This window comes from Callospermophilus lateralis, chromosome 5 (assembly GCF_048772815.1).
Source record: "Callospermophilus lateralis isolate mCalLat2 chromosome 5, mCalLat2.hap1, whole genome shotgun sequence".
In the NCBI taxonomy this organism is placed as follows: domain Eukaryota; kingdom Metazoa; phylum Chordata; class Mammalia; order Rodentia; family Sciuridae; genus Callospermophilus; species Callospermophilus lateralis.
In genome coordinates this window covers 8,856,277-8,871,799 of record NC_135309.1, presented here as the reverse complement: position 1 = coordinate 8,871,799, position 15,523 = coordinate 8,856,277, and the positions used below count along the sequence as shown (strand labels likewise).

General features: G+C 46.6%; 1 protein-coding gene and 1 pseudogene across 1 annotated transcript; both read left to right on the top strand.

The window, feature by feature from the left end:
* Positions 1-5,218: 5,218 nt before the first annotated feature.
* Positions 5,219-6,172, top strand: Or2t27 (olfactory receptor family 2 subfamily T member 27). The gene has a single exon (XM_076855636.1). It carries the CDS (start codon positions 5,219-5,221, stop codon positions 6,170-6,172), a length of 954 nt encoding a protein of 317 aa, XP_076711751.1.
* A 2,441-nt stretch (positions 6,173-8,613) lies between these two features.
* Positions 8,614-8,880, top strand: LOC143400232 (nuclear cap-binding protein subunit 2 pseudogene; annotated as a pseudogene).
* The last annotated feature ends 6,643 nt before the right edge of the window (positions 8,881-15,523 follow it).

The window sequence follows — 15,523 nt, the reverse complement described above, 5'->3', positions numbered from 1 at the left end:
CAGAGCTGAGACTCACACCCTGGCAGCAGATTCCAAAGTCTGCGTTTTTTTCCCCGTCATACAATCCTGCCTGCAAAGCTGCAGCAAATCATGCCTTGTAACATGGATGTTGCAGATACCATCCCAAGTAAGTGCTTTGCAATGCTGATAGCTTCCTAATGTATAAGACATGAAGATCACATGCCAAGCGAATGCTTAAGTGATGGCCTGAAATGCAGCATCTTTTTTTGTGTGTGTATGTGGTGCTGAGAATTGAACCAGGGCCTTGTACATGCAAGGCAAGCACTGTACCAACTGAGCCATATCCCCAGCCCCAAAATGCAGTATCTTTGACAAGACAGTACTACCTTCGAAAGTTTGGATTTTCCTTGAAGAGAAGAATGCATATAGATTGGGAATGTGAAAAAGGAAAGAAACTTCCAAAGCAATGCCACAAAAAAAGTCAAGGAAAAGAAGCAATTTAGTTTGAATTTCAGGGACCCACAACCCAAATTATATGGGGACAATTTAATTATTGTAATTCCATATAAATTGAAAGGTTTGATTTTCCTTAATTAAAAGAAAAGTAGGGTGAAGAGACTTGTCACATTTATGTGCACTGTGTAATTGTAGTCTAGGGACAAAGACACCCATAGGGATGAACATTCTGATGTCATACTCCTTCCAGATGGGACCACTGGTCCACACCATGATGCAAGCTCTCCTATTTAAGCCCCTCCATCTCTTTGTGTTTTGCAGCCTACATAATGTAGCGCTGTCACAACTTCTGCAAGCCTGCTGTTGGGCACTTAAGACTCAGGCTGTTCTGTCTCCAGGTCATTGATTTGTTTCCCTGTCCTTGTCTAGTTTAAAAGTCTATGAGACTGCCTACCCTTGTGCCAACAGGACATCACTCCAGGCCAGGCCACTGCACCTTTTCACTCTGACTCTGCAGTCGCTCCCGCCTGCAGCGTCTCCTGCCTCCTGTTCCTCTCTGCTCTGCTTCTTTTCGCTCCCGCCTGCAGCGTCTCCTGCCTCCTGTTCCTCTCTGCTCTGCTTCTTTTCACAGCACGGAACGTCTTTAGGTTGGAAGATCTGTGTTCTGCCTCTCATGCTCCCACGTGCTTCATGCAAAGAAAAGCTAAACAATCACATTTACTAGTTTAAGATTCTTCTCTGAACAGCAGGTACTTGATCTTCAGATTCGGGTCATCAGACTTGAGGAAGCTACAGTGTAAGGTAAGTAACTTTGAGAACTCTATATCCATCAATCACAGGCTGCTTTAATTATGAGACTCTGGACTTAGTGGAAAGTTGATTAAAACCAGGGAAACCCTGGGTAATACTGAGGTTGCCATGTCTCTGCATCCTAATTATAGATGTTTATGAATCAGTGTGACTCAAAAATTCTACCTTCTGACCTCATTTCTTGTGTCAGCTGACATGAGGGTCTCGCTTATATACTGCATGTGTCAGAATGTTGATGACTTTCTGCTCAGAAAAATCCTTGGCAGATATATTTCAATGTAAAGACTCAAGATTGAGTTTTCATCATTGGAACCAAGTGCTCAATTGTATAATTTAAAATGTTTACAGGGAGAGGAGTTTGTCTGATTGTCTACACTCTTCCACTTCCTCAGGCCATTCATGTCTCTAAAGGTGGTTTAGTTACACAGCCCTCTGCATCGACTCCAGGGTAGTGTGGCCCCTCACTTTCCTATCTGGTACTTGGGACGAGGCTGCTGGGTGGTGAGAGGCTTGCCAGACATCAGGAAGCTTATGAATGATGGGGCTGAATTTTTCTGACCACCACTCTGTTTGAGGTTCATGATATTCCCAGGCCAAACTCCATGGGAAAGCAGATGTCCAGGATAGAAGACAGGGAAGACCTCAGCTCAGGGTTTCTTAAGACTTCACTGCAAAAGTGGCCATGCCCTTGCTCTGGCTTCAGAAGGAAGGATGGTTCCTTGGCTTTGTTGAAATTCCTCCTCCATTCTAAAGATTCCCCGATGGCATTGTTTTATGTCTTTTATGGAACAAGTACAAGTGGACTTTGCATAGAAACACTGTTTGGAGAAACATCATTATGGGCTATGGGAGGGTCACTCTTCACCCTGCTTCCCAGGGGACAGCTGTCCTCACATCCTGTCTAGGCCAGCCTTCCTGAACTGTCACACACCTTCTGAGTTAGCTGGTCACCAAGGATTGTGTCAGTTCTTCACAGAGAGCTGTTTATTCACAGGAAAATGACTGCATACAAAAGGGGAAAGACAAAAACACCCAGCTCCCTACTATTGGATCCACTGTATTGCAGAGGAGAGCTGGGGACAGAGGCCAGCAGGTGCTGCCACTGCTGGTGCTCTTTGCCTAAAATCAAATAAAGTCAAAATAAAAGTAATGGTTTGGGTAAAGAAGTTGCAACAAATATCACACTAAGAAGAATGCCCTTATTCTATAAAGAGAGCAGGCCAATTTTGAGAAATCCCTAAAAAGGCAAATGTCATGAGTAATTAAATCCCAATATATAGAGAGGGGAAAATATACCCATGAAAACATTCCCAGGTTTCTTAAATATAAACAAAAATCGTGTAAATGACCATCTAGATGCTCTTGCTAAGAGCTGGGCAAGCAGGGAGCCCCGAGTGTGATCTGTGGTTGGCTGCCATCACTGGTCAGCAGCCTATCTGGGATTCTAAAGCCCAATAACCCACCTTCTACCACCTACCCAGAGAAGCAACCTCACGATACAGTGTTTCATAAGCAAACTGAGAAGCAATGTGCTTGTCAATCAAACAAGGAGCCCTCGAAAGTGCATGTCACATCAATCAACCATCATAGTAATCTGAGAAGACACCCCACATCTATAAAGAAAAGGGGTCTTAACTACATATCAGATTGGAAGAATGCTAAAGTTTTAAGTTAGGCACAGGGGTGTGGTGCAGTGGTAGAGTGCTTGCATGTTCAATTCATAGCACCACCATAAATAATAAAATAATGGACTGGAATAGAGTAGAATAGCATGAGTTATGCATAGATATAACGATTTCTATACAAGGGCATGGAGTATCCCAGGGGATTCCTTTCCCTTTTCTTGTTTCCCATATTCTCCTCAGTGCTATTATACTCCTTTGTGATGGTTTAAACACAGGACACAGACAACATTGACAGAGAAGGACAAAGATGCTCTTAAAATCTAAGAAATTCTGAGCCTCCAATCTCCCTTCCCTTTGTGAGCAAGGCTGGGAAGTCTCCAAGGCCTCATTAGCGTTCAGCTCCAGGAAAGTTCGTGGTCAGGGCTGGGGACAACACTCTGATAGGAAGGCGCATGTGCCCATTAGTGCTCTTGGGCTTTGACATTCACCATGGACCAATGGCAGTCTCTGTGCCTGGTCTCCACTGACCACCTGCCATTCCCTGGCTCTGTAGTGCACTAATGATCACAGCTCTCCACAGGGCTTGCTCTCATTAAAATGCTGAAGGTCAGCGCTAGAAGGCATCTCGCTCTCTCTCTCTCCATCACTTGAAATGCTGCTGAGTGCTTTTCTTTAATTTCCCCAGAGGCTTAAGACAGTGGAGAGAAACAAGGCAAAATTAGAAAGGGGTATACATCAGGAAAACAGCTGGAGAGGAGCTCTGCTGGGAACCAGCTATGTCTTAGGACAGGGGAAGCTGAACAGAGCACAGGGAGCCAGGCTCCTGGGTTGAGGCAGGCTGAGGATTCACTCTTCATGTTTGACATCCATCTGTGGTGGCTGTGGCCAACTGCCCAGGGGTCCTGACTGGACCTCTTGTGTGCAGCCCTGGGCTCCAGCTTGCATTGCTGCCCTGCCCTGTCCTCTCCCTGTTCTGCCCTCTTCGATCAAAGCCATTCTTGAAGGACACCCGGCCACACACACTGCAAGGGCAATTCCTGTCCCTCCTCTCTGTGCACCTTGCAAGAAGGGACCAGGTCTTCACAGTCTTTTAGGTCCACTCAGAACCTAAAAGTTTGGCTTGCCCAGGGTCAGGTACTGATGACTTAACTGGTTTAATGCATGTTTAATTCACGACACTCTCTGTCCATTCTGGCTCAGCAAAAAACAGCCTAGAGCAGTTAGACTGCCCTGGACCAGCAGAGCCTGTGCCCTGGGGAGTTTCTGACACTCTTTAGGTCTCACCTTTTTTCTCTGTGGAGTGGGTAAAGAGTCCTCTAGTATTTCATGAAGTGTGGGGGGAATGTAACTTACTATTTATGAGTCACCAGACCTCTGCAATTACTGTGTAGTTACAGTACACATCCTCAGTTTTAATGTTTCAGGAGCTTCCTGGGACTCCTGGACATAAGGCTGCGCAATGTAGGTCTCTGTGATGTCAACATACACTGTCCAAGTGACCCATAGTGTTCATATTTGTGGTAAGATATTATTTAACTGAAATGGCTAAGTATGCATGATCTGACTTCAAATTTAAGAGCAAAGTAACTTGGGAGATAATAACTCCTGATATTATTTAAATCAGTTCATCCTTCTGTTTTTCTATAAAATGTTATATCATAATTGCTGACTTTATTCACTTCACAGGTGAGTAAGTTGTGTGCTAATAACCCACAGTTTTCTGCTGAACAGGGAAGATAATAACCCTGATCCTCAACATTACTTTCCCCTTGACAGCCTTTCTCTGCTGACTCTGGATTGCCCCTCACAGTGAGAGCTCTGTGTTCACACTTCAGCAGAGTCTTTGCCTTCCAACACTGAGCACCTGATAAACACGTTAAGCATCAAGTTTTACAGTGTGCAAACCTTCAAGAACCTGCAAACCAGGTGGAGCCCATGTGGCCGTCTCCCCGTGGACAGCACACGTGCTCCTGACTTGTGGCTTTGACCCTGAAGTGTGAGGACCAAAGCCTGGTGCAGGGTAGGGCTGGGCTGGCCACTCTTTTCATGTCCACTCTGCCCTGTCCAGCAGGACGGCTCCTCTCTAGGTAGCACAGTGCCTGAGAGACAGAAGATGAATGTCCTTAAACAAAAGCAGATGGGCTTGCTGCCTCAGGACCTCTAAATTAGCAAGGCCAGGCCGCTGGGCGGGCGTCCTGCTCCTGAGTGGATGATGCTGTAATGGGACAAGACACCTGCCCAGCCTGTTCCAAGATTCGTGAGGTCAGAAGCCTGAGCCTGGATCTGGGCGTGGCCACGCCATGATGCTCTAAGCCCACCTGTACTTCTCCAGCTTGAATCCCACCCTCTGTGCAGCCTGCAGCGATATGGAGTGGGGCAACAGCTCCCTGTACGCTGACTTCGTCCTCCTGGGGTTGTTCAGTGGCAGCCGCTTCCCCTGGCTGCTCTTTTCCCTCATTCTCCTAGTCTTCGTGATCTCCATCGCCAGTAACACCACCATGATCCTGCTCATCCACGCCGACCCCCGGCTGCACACCCCCATGTACTTCCTGCTCAGCCAGCTCTCCCTCATGGACATCCTTTACATCTCCACCATCGTGCCCAAGATGCTGCTGGACCAGGCCACCAGCCAGAGGGCCATCTCCTTTGCAGGGTGCACTGCCCAGCACTTCCTCTACCTGACCTTGGCAGGGGCAGAGTTCTTCCTCCTAGGACTCATGTCCTACGACCGCTACGTGGCCATCTGCCACCCTCTGCGCTACCCTGTGCTGATGAGTCGCAAGGTCTGCCTGCTGATTGTGGTGGCCGCCTGGCTGGGAGGGTCTGCAGATGGTTTCCTGCTCACCCCAGTCACCATGCAGTTCCCCTTCTGTGCCTCCCGGGCAATCAACCACTTTTTCTGCGAGGTCCCTGCCCTTCTAAAGCTGTCCTGCAGGGACACCTCAGCCTATGAGACAGCCATGTATGTATGCTGCATCCTGATGCTTCTCATCCCTTTCTCCGTCATCTCGGCCTCTTACACCAGGATTCTCATTGCTGTTTACAGGATGAGTGAGGCAGAGGGCAGGCGGAAGGCTGTGGCCACCTGCTCCTCTCACATGGTGGTGGTCAGCCTCTTCTACGGGGCCGCCATGTATACCTACGTGCTGCCCCACTCTTACCACACCCCTGAGCAGGACAAGGCAGTGTCTGCCTTCTATACCATCCTCACGCCCATGCTCAACCCGCTCATCTACAGCCTGAGGAACAAGGATGTCACAGGAGCCCTGCAGAGGGCTCTGGGGAAGTGTTTGGCCTCAAGAAAGGTAACCACTTTCTAAAGATATTGCATTTGCTGTTAAAGCTTTGAAAATAAGGATAGAAGACCTCATCATCACCTTTGAATTTGAGTATTCTCTGCCTGGAAACTTAAAGGTCACCCACATGCCAGCAACTGTGCAGAATTCCTGGTATTTGGCATGAGGATGTGAACAGTGACCCATTGGGGGTGGAGTGGGAATACAGTGGAGGTTGCAGTAGCCCCCCCACACACTTGCTTTTCACAATTGTGCGTTCCCCTGGACTCACAGGGGCCTGGTTCTGCCCACACTCTGTTCTGGCGAAGGGGCTGCTGCTCCTCTGGCTTTCCAAAGAATTAACTTGTTAAATGTGGTTTTCATTTTATTATAAATATTATTTCAATGTCAACTGATTTCTACAAGTGATTTTTTTGTCACTTATAGAAACAGTTCCATAAGGACATCAGTGTTTGTTGGAAAAATCAGTTTTGACTGTATGCAATAACTTTTCAACTGAATTCTGTCAACACAACTTGTAGACACAAAAGTACATGCCAAAATTTTGGAGGACACCAGCACCTGGAGATTTACCTCTACTTTTCCTACTATAGCGTTTTCCTCAAATCATCCTGGAACAATGGATTCAATGACTATAAAAGAGTGATTATGTGGTGTTTGTGAATGTGGATGCTGCCCACATTTCCTGTCCCTCATTGCTGAGATCCTAAAGATATGATTTAATAAAACAAACTGGACAATCTTAAATCATATCTTTGCTTCCACATTTACATTTTATGAGGGCCTATGTGTTTTCTATTTGAGATCCTTGTATGAAGTGATGGGCTCTTCTGAAAGTCAACCCTGGCTCCCCCTTGGAGGATAATGCACACTGCTCACTCTTTTCTATTTCTGTTCTGGAGCTTAGTGCACTGCACTCAGCCACGCTCATACTCCACCTTGTCCTGACCGTGGCTCTTCTGGCACAGCGGGGAAAGTGTCTCTGTTTCTTGGTGCTCAACTTCCCTGGATTCATTCTATATGAGTCCTTCATCTTTCCATTTTCCTACTTGCATATTTTGGCACTTACAATTTTATATTTCATCATCTGTGAAGGAAATTATTTGTGTTACAGAGAGCAAGATGTATCTGTAAGTGTCCACTTATTTAAATATATGCAGAAAAGTCAGCTGGGAGTTGACATGTTTTAGAAAATCAGGAGCTCCTGCACCCTGGATAGGAGAAGAAGCACCTGGCTGTGCAGCTTGGGTGTCATTTTTTGTTTGTTTTGTGCTTCCAAAGAGGACAAGTGGGTGGAAGAGGACTTTGTTTCTCATTGCTAAGCATCTCTAAGTACCCTGTTTTCCCCCAACAACATCCAGGCTGGACTAGAAATCAGAGTTGACTTTCAGACTCCACCATGTGCTGGTTTCTAGGGCTCCTCGGCCCTGGCCCTATTCTCTTAACTCTATTTCTCCCACCTTAATGTGAAGAGAATGATTTAGATCATGACCAGAAGTTTCAGACATGAGCAACTCTGCTTTCATCATAGAATGGCAGCTCCATGTCATAGACCTGGTGAAGCTCCGATTAAAGGTGTCGGTTGGACTAGTGAACTTCCTGAAGCCCTGTTTCTCATGATATTAAATAGTTCATTCTAACCAAATTCTTACCACAGAGTGAAAGTTTTGAGGGGAAATGAGTAATTGATGCAAAAACCATTTTGGCTCAGGAACAAAGCATTGTAATAACTTGTCACTCTACAGACAGCATGGAGAAACCAGCCCTCTGCCATACTCCAAAGTGCTCTTCCATCCTGACATACCGTCAGAGAAGAGTCCTGTCTGGCCACAGAGGTGATCAATGAGAACTTCTAACCCCAACGTAAGACCATACATTAAACAGGCAGAGAATGTTTTGAGGACTAGTGTTGGTCAATTGGCCACCAAACTTGCCTGTGATACAATAATAGTCATGGCCTCTCACATACAGTGAGCAGTAGAGAGAGGCAGGAGGTCCTTGGACCTCCCAACTTCAGGAGTTGAAGGAAACACACACTCCAATGGGAAGAAAACTTCTTTACAGGAGGAAAATACCAGACCAAGTTTGTAGGGTTCAACTCCTCCCTTTTCAAGTGGTGAAGCAAGATTGGCCACATACTGCAGGCCTATCTTCTCACTCATGTCCGCCATTTGTAACTTGGTTTTTGAGACAGTGTCAGTGCTCAAATAATATACATGGATGAAGAACTTGAAGATCAGATTCCTGCCCTCTTCACTATGAGGTGGACTCCTGAAGCTGCTGAGCAGCAACTGCCATGTGGAGCTGACCAGTGCAGGGACCAGCCCTTCTGGGGTGACATTGAAGAACAGGAAAAAATACTGAAGAAAAGTTGTACATCATATGTTGAAAGTCTTTCCTTTTACACAACTGAAAAACAAATTTATGAACTCTTCAGTAAAAGTGGTGACATAAAGAAAATCATTATGGGTCTGTATAAAGTGAAAAAAAAAACAGTATGTGGATTCTGTTTTGTGGAATACTATTCAAGAGCAGATGCAAAAAAATGCCATGCAGTATGTATATGGAACACGTCTGGATGACCGGATCTTCGCATAGATTGGGATGCGGGCTGGAAGGAGGGCAAGCAGTGTGGATGTGGGCGATCAGGAGCAGGCTCCAGAGGGTCCTGTGAACACGATGATGCTGGGAGAGGTGGCTATGGGGAATCGGCACAAAACAGTGAGTTCTGAGAGCCCCATTGGTGCCAGACTCCCGGCACTGCCTGTGAGTCTGCCAAAGAACATCCTCCCTGTCTGAACAATGTCTTCTCTACTGAGCTGGAAGCCTTTACCTAGTTTCCTCTGAAAATCACTAAAGGGCAGAAAACAAAAGAATGCTTTTCATTCTAGTCTTAGGATTTGCCATGTGTCAAGTTACCAGATGATTTTCTGTTACTAGGTCTAAAATTGTGTTCTCTGGGGCTGGGGATGTGGCTCAGAGGTACAATGCCTGCTTCACGTGTGCAATCCCAGAAACACCCCCCTACACAAACACACAAAGTGTTCCATAGCAACAGGTTTGAGCTATAATGTTGATTATCCTGTCAGTCAAAAATGACACACTTAGGGCTTGGATTGTGGCTCAGTGGTAGAGCGCTCGCCTAGCACAGGTGGGACCTGGGTTCAATCCTCAGCACCACATAAAAATAAAGGCATTGTGTTGTGTCCATCTACACCTAAAAAATAAATATTAAAAAAATGCCACACTTTTTAAGTAAACATGGGAAAATTTGTTTTACCATGTTTGTCTTAAATAGGTTCATGATCTACTTTGGAGCACGGAATGATTATTTTTTAAAATTTAAGTTTGCATGAGACAACATCTAATAAATGGAATTTTGCTGTGTGGTATAGATTTGTTTTCAATTATCAACAGGTGTTTGACAACTGAATTTGTTTGCTATTTTGAATTCTAATCTGTAAAGAATCAAGGGACCTTCCTAAATAGTTGGACAGAAGTTATATAAACCTGAGATGGTCCCAGGGACATGTCTGCTTCCATTACTTACATATCAGAAAACTGAATGCAGGGTTTGAAGAGTTATGCACATTTTTCAAAAGATGTTTTAAATAAAGCCAACAAAAAATTTAAAAATAAAAGCAAGGGTTTCTAATACAGAGAACCTCACATATCCTAGTGGGTGGGGGAAGACACTATTAGTAGGAAATGGAAGGAAATATCAGGAGTAAAGGGATTGCCTTGACATGATGAAGTTTGCTGTAAGGGCCATCAGATTTGTTCTTTCTGTTTTAATTATAATCTTGGGAATAGAATGGATTCTTTTGAAAACAGCTTCGTGATTGAGAGAATGCTTCACAAAAAAGAGGAAGGCTTCCTAAGGAAAGTGTCTATCTCAGCTACTTGTATTTTTCCCAAATTGTGCTTACTATGGTTCAAGGGAGTCTATTTTGCACTTATAAGGCAAGAGGTGATTCCTGATATTATATGTGAGTTTAACTTTCCCTGATATGAAAAAAAAAACATAGATGAATTATTTTATCAAAGTATTTTCCAGTAGTTTGTGAAGGTTGGAGCTGAATGTGGACACCTTCCACATTGTAATAAATGTGGGCTTTCTCATTAAATTCCAAACTGTTTGCTTGAATTTTTTAAAGAGCCATACAGTTGTTAAGTGCAGAGGAAGAAACCATTTGCAGACATTTAATCAGGACACGTTATTCATTTTTAGAATCTGTTTTTACACTGTAGTTTGAACTAATACATTTTGTATTCTTGTGTGGGGATGTGGCTCAGTGGTACAGAGCCTTATAGGCCTTACAACCCAAGACTGTGACTCTTATTTGAATGTGTCTTCTGTGACAGATTTCAATAAAGCTGGACCAACTTATAGGGAAAAAAATGACCAGATGCCCTGGGCCGCAGTTCTCTGCCCTGGCCCACCTACCACCTCTGGGACAGCGAGAGCACACTGTGGCGAATCTCCATCAGTGAACTCCATTTCCCTAACTTCAACTGCTCTCTTTGTTTTGCATCTATTTATTCTAGCTCCTCCCTTACATTCTTGACTCACTGCTTCTACCTTCTACCTCTCTTATTTTTCCTCCCCAGGTCAATGGGTAAGATCTGGTGACATCCTATTGTGCTCTGTAGAGTGACACATCACACCGGAGGGGTCCATTCAAATCAGTCCAATGGGTAATCGAATAACTCTTTGAATCTAAGGATGAAAATTAAAATATTCACCAGAAAAATTGGTTGTAGAATAGCATCCTACAGCTGAAAGTGTATTCTGTTTGCTTGCTTTTCATCTGTAATAGGGAAGGTTTACTGGTCACCTTTTCTTTGCTGTGACCAACATACCTAACAGGAACAACTTAGAAGGAGAAGGACTCATTCTGGCTCGTGGTTTCAGAGATCTCAGCCTAGGGTGGAAGGGTGTGGCAGAGAAGCTCTGCCCTCAGAGATGAAATGCTGAGGAAGATGAGCCTCTCCATCCTGCTCTACAATACGGTCTGCTGAAAGTCACATAACAGGCCGGTCCCAAGCACAGGCATAACTGCCTGACACTTCCAGAGGCCTGTGCATTCAAAAAAGGAAGACCAATATCCAGGTCCTAGGGGGATTCTCAACAGGGGCTATATTTGCATACAGATGTAAAGATCTGGGCCCAGCCACCCTGTGCCGGACAGGAGCAGGGCAGCACGAGCAGGGAAGGGGTCACATTGCACTGTACAGGAGCCCCCTCACCACCCCAACCCTGGATCACACCCTGAGCAGGACCCAGGATTAGCTGAAGAGGGTCTTTTCCTCACCTGAGCTGGAGCAGATATTTACAGAGTATATCATCAGAGATGCCCTGAGGCTAAGATGGGCTGCTCAAGGCTGAGCTCTAGGTGAGGAGGGAAAATGAGGACACAGTGCCTGCCCCTGCACTGACCATCATGGCCAGGGTCCCTCTATCCAGGAGAGGAAGGACATAGGGTCATGACCTGAAAATGCCAAAATATTTCAAGTGAAGCCCTTAAACTGATGCCCTCTGAACCACAGAGCAGCACCAGGGCCAGCTCCATCCTGGGGTCTGCCCTGCCTTGCTGAGCTCCCCCTGCACCTGCCAGGTGACACTGTGCACTGTGGTCCAAGGTCTTTTCTCTCTTGATCCTTTATAAACACATCTGGAAGCTGATGTCCAGTGAAAGGCCCCAAGGCAGGTGCAGTCCACCCAAGGAAAGAGTGGGATGTTCTTGGAGTCGCCCTTTCTCATGTGTCTTGGTGGGAAAATCACAAGCCTCTTGATCCAGGAGGAAGATGAGGGCTGAGGATACATCCCTCCCACACAGCTGACAGGATGGTGCTGCCATTGGCGTGCCCCTTGGCCCAGTGTCACATGATGAGAGAGGCAGTCCACCCACCAAGGAAACTCCATGTCATCTCTCATGTATGATGTCATATTTCCATATGAGTTCACTTGAAAATAAGAAACTATTTCCCATCTTACCTTGGCATTAGAGGGGCCTCTTCCTGCAGCAGGGCCCCAGGAGGCCAGGAGGACACAGAGTACCTGTCAGCAAGCACATTGGTGGGGCTGCTCATGAATTCCTCAAGGAGTTGGCTCCATGTGGACACAGGACCAGAGTGGACAGAGGAGTTTGCTTCACCAGCCTGGACAGAGCTGCTGCTGGGCCACCATCCTGGGCGGAAGAAGCCTGGAGAGGGAGGAGAGGACAGGAATGGGGCTCAGGTCCTCAGCTGTGCAGCTGAAGGACACTTAGATCAGCCTGAAATGTTGAGTCAACAGAAGGTACTGCCTCTGAGCAGTGCTTTCCTGGACGCTCATGGCTCCCATTCCTCCTGGTGGCCCATACAAAGCTCCTAGTGAAGGGTGAAATTGCTGCTGAGATTGAGAGTTTAAATTCAGATGCTAGTGTTCACTGGTGCCTCATAGAGCCCCCTGAGTCAGAGTGGGGCTTCAGGGAGGTCGTGGAGAGGGGCCCTCAGCACACCTGCAGATGGGGTTTGTGGGGACCGTGTTCCTATAGATGAGCCAGTGCAGAGCCAGAAGAAGAGCAGAGGGCCTGAGTGCCTGGGTGCTGGTGCAGAGGGCCTGGGCTCAGAACAGCCTGGACCTGGGAGGGCAAGGCATCTCCATTGCTGGCCCAGGGTCAGCTCCATTAGTTCTTTCTGGCTTGGGGACATTACAGCTTCCTATTTATCCTTTACCTCTTGGTGTATTTCTTTACATCTTTGTCTTTCTTTACAAACTGTCCAAAGCACCTGCATCCCAATATCCTATCAGTGACCTGGTTTTCCTCATTCAGAAAAAAATAATCCACAACCTTCAGAGCCATAGAATACTTTTGATTGATGATATAGTTTCACCCTTTAACTGAAAGAAGACTGATGTCCACAGCCCAGGGGCCTGTCAACAGTTGACTGGATAAAGAAAATGTGGCCTATGATACAATGGGGTTTTATTCAGCCATAAAGAATAAAATTACGGCATCTTCTGGTAAATGGATGGAATTGGAGAACATCATACTAAGTGAAATAAGTCAGACCCAGAAAGTCAAGAGTCAAATGTTTTCTCCCACGTGCAGAAGCTAGACCAAGTTAAAAGGAAGGGTGGGGTGGGGGGGGCAGGGGAACCCCATGATACAGAGGAGAGATCAGGGGAACTGTGGAAGGGGACTGTTAGGGAGGGAGGGAGGGAAAGGGAGGAATGGTGGGATGAAAAGTAATGCTGTGTTCATATATGAGAACTGTGAATTCCACATTTGTATAGATCTGCAAAGCACCGGTTTAAAAATAAATAAATAAATAAATAGAAGGAAGACCAGGAGAAGAGAGGAAAGGAAGCAGGGAGAGGAGGAAACAGAGGGAAAGAAGAAGTACTAGGGCCTGATGTGAGCAGATCTATTTCACAGACATATACTAATGTCAAACCCCTCTATCATGTAAGACTATAATGCACTAATAAAAAATTAACACGAAGAGATATCTCCTATGTAAAAAAGAAAAACCATATCTGAGGACCAGAGAAGGACATCCGTGCTGCCCTCCCTCAGGGGAGCCCCAGCTCCCAGCACAGCCACACAAACTGCTCCTGTCACCTGATTTCTGTGGCTGTGATATGGTTTATGGACATAACACATTCCCCTCTGCAGAGAGCCCCCTGGTAGGCTCGCAGGAGCCTGCTCTCTGAGGACTTCTGCCCCAGGCTGCGTCTGTCCACCGGGCTGCACCCTGGGCAGCGACAGTGGCTCCTGGAGTCTGTGGCCCACACCCTGCTGGGCATGTGACTGAGCACAGGTGTGGGGCAACTGAGGGTTGGGTCCCTGGGAGTGGGAGTACCTCTTCCCTCTGGGGACTTTGCAGGAACCCTCCTCTGTGGGAGGACAGCCTCCTGGACAACAGACTGACTCGCAGGACAATGGCCCTGCAGCTCTAGTGCTCCTGGACTCCTGGGAAGGTGTTAAAAGGGACAAGCCCAGGCGCCTCCCCCTGGTGGCATGTCCTTGGCCCTCACCTGGCCATCTCCTCCACAAGCTGCTGTGAGGGACACCGACTGCCTGGGCTCCATGGTCAGGACCCGCAGTCCCCCCATCTTGCAAGACCATCATTAAAGTGAAACTTCGCTTCTTGCTGCTCCTGTGTCTCTTAGCCCACCCTCTGGGCTTGCAGGTGAGCGTTCTTCTCACAGTGGGAACGTTTACTGGAGGCTATTTTGTATTTTAATTTAGCAATTAATTACAAGCAACACAGGACTCCTGAGAAAGAGAGTCTCTTTATTAATAGTTTTCAGTCTCTTTTTTATTATGGAATGCATAATGAGCATGGGATGTGCGGGAACAAGGCTCATGCTTACTACCAGATGCACGCGATGGTCCATCCAGGAACAAAGGCACTTTTCAGAGCCCATGAGTCCCCTCCAGTCACCATACCGTCCATGGGCAGACACAAACCTCTGTCCTAAGTTTCATCTTAAACTAATTTTGTTGAGAGCCACTGCCCAGTTAGAATGACGCCTGGCATTTGCCAGAGGGAATGTTTGAAAGGTGACCGCCAGTGAACCATTGAGATGATGATTTGAGTTAAGCTATATATAATTGCTGTGATGCTGGATTGATTGTATTGTATATTTGACCTTTACTGTCGGGCAATGGGGCTCCCTCCCGCTGCTTTGGAGTTCTTGTGGGATTCCTGGAGGGTTCCCGTTGGTTGGGGAAGTGCAGGAGGAGGGATTTCCGATTGGTGGTTCCTGGAAGGGCCAAGTTGGTGGCGTTCGTGGGAGTTTGGAGAAAAAAGGAGTTCCTGTTTTGAACCTACAAGTGCCTCGTGGCAGCTTGGTTATTTTGTGTCTAACCAGACTGTGGCATAATTTAAATACCAGAAAAGTGACAAACCAACAGAGAGGATTTCCACATAGCCCTCCCCTGTCCTGGCTCCTCCTCTGAGGCATGGCCCACTGTAAGAAGACACTCGCAGCTGACCCTGAAGCTGTCCAGTAAAGCCACCTGCTTGGCAGCTGCCCCTTGGCAGCTCTTGGGTTGATAAGCCGTTCTCTGACCACCTGAATAGGTCATCCTGTATTTGCATCTGCTCTCTGCTCTTCATAAGGCCTCTTGGAACCTGGCCACTGCAACCCTTTCTTAGCCTTCCTGTAGAGCGTGGTGTGTGGACGTGTATGTGTACAGAGTGACCAGAGTGTCGGACATGGTAACAACTGATATTCAAATAGAGTAGAAGAACCTGTGATGGCCACAATCACACCAAGTCAAATCAAAGTCACTGGTGGATTAAAGCTCATGAAATGAATGGAGTTGTGAACTTAACACTGAAAGCTCGGTCCTCATCCCAGTGCTGATCCTTGCGGAG

Coding starts and splice junctions, on each gene's coding strand:
- Or2t27 (XM_076855636.1), top strand. CDS start 5,219: ATGGAGTGGGGCAACAGCTCCCTGTACGCTGACTTCGTCCTCCTGGGG.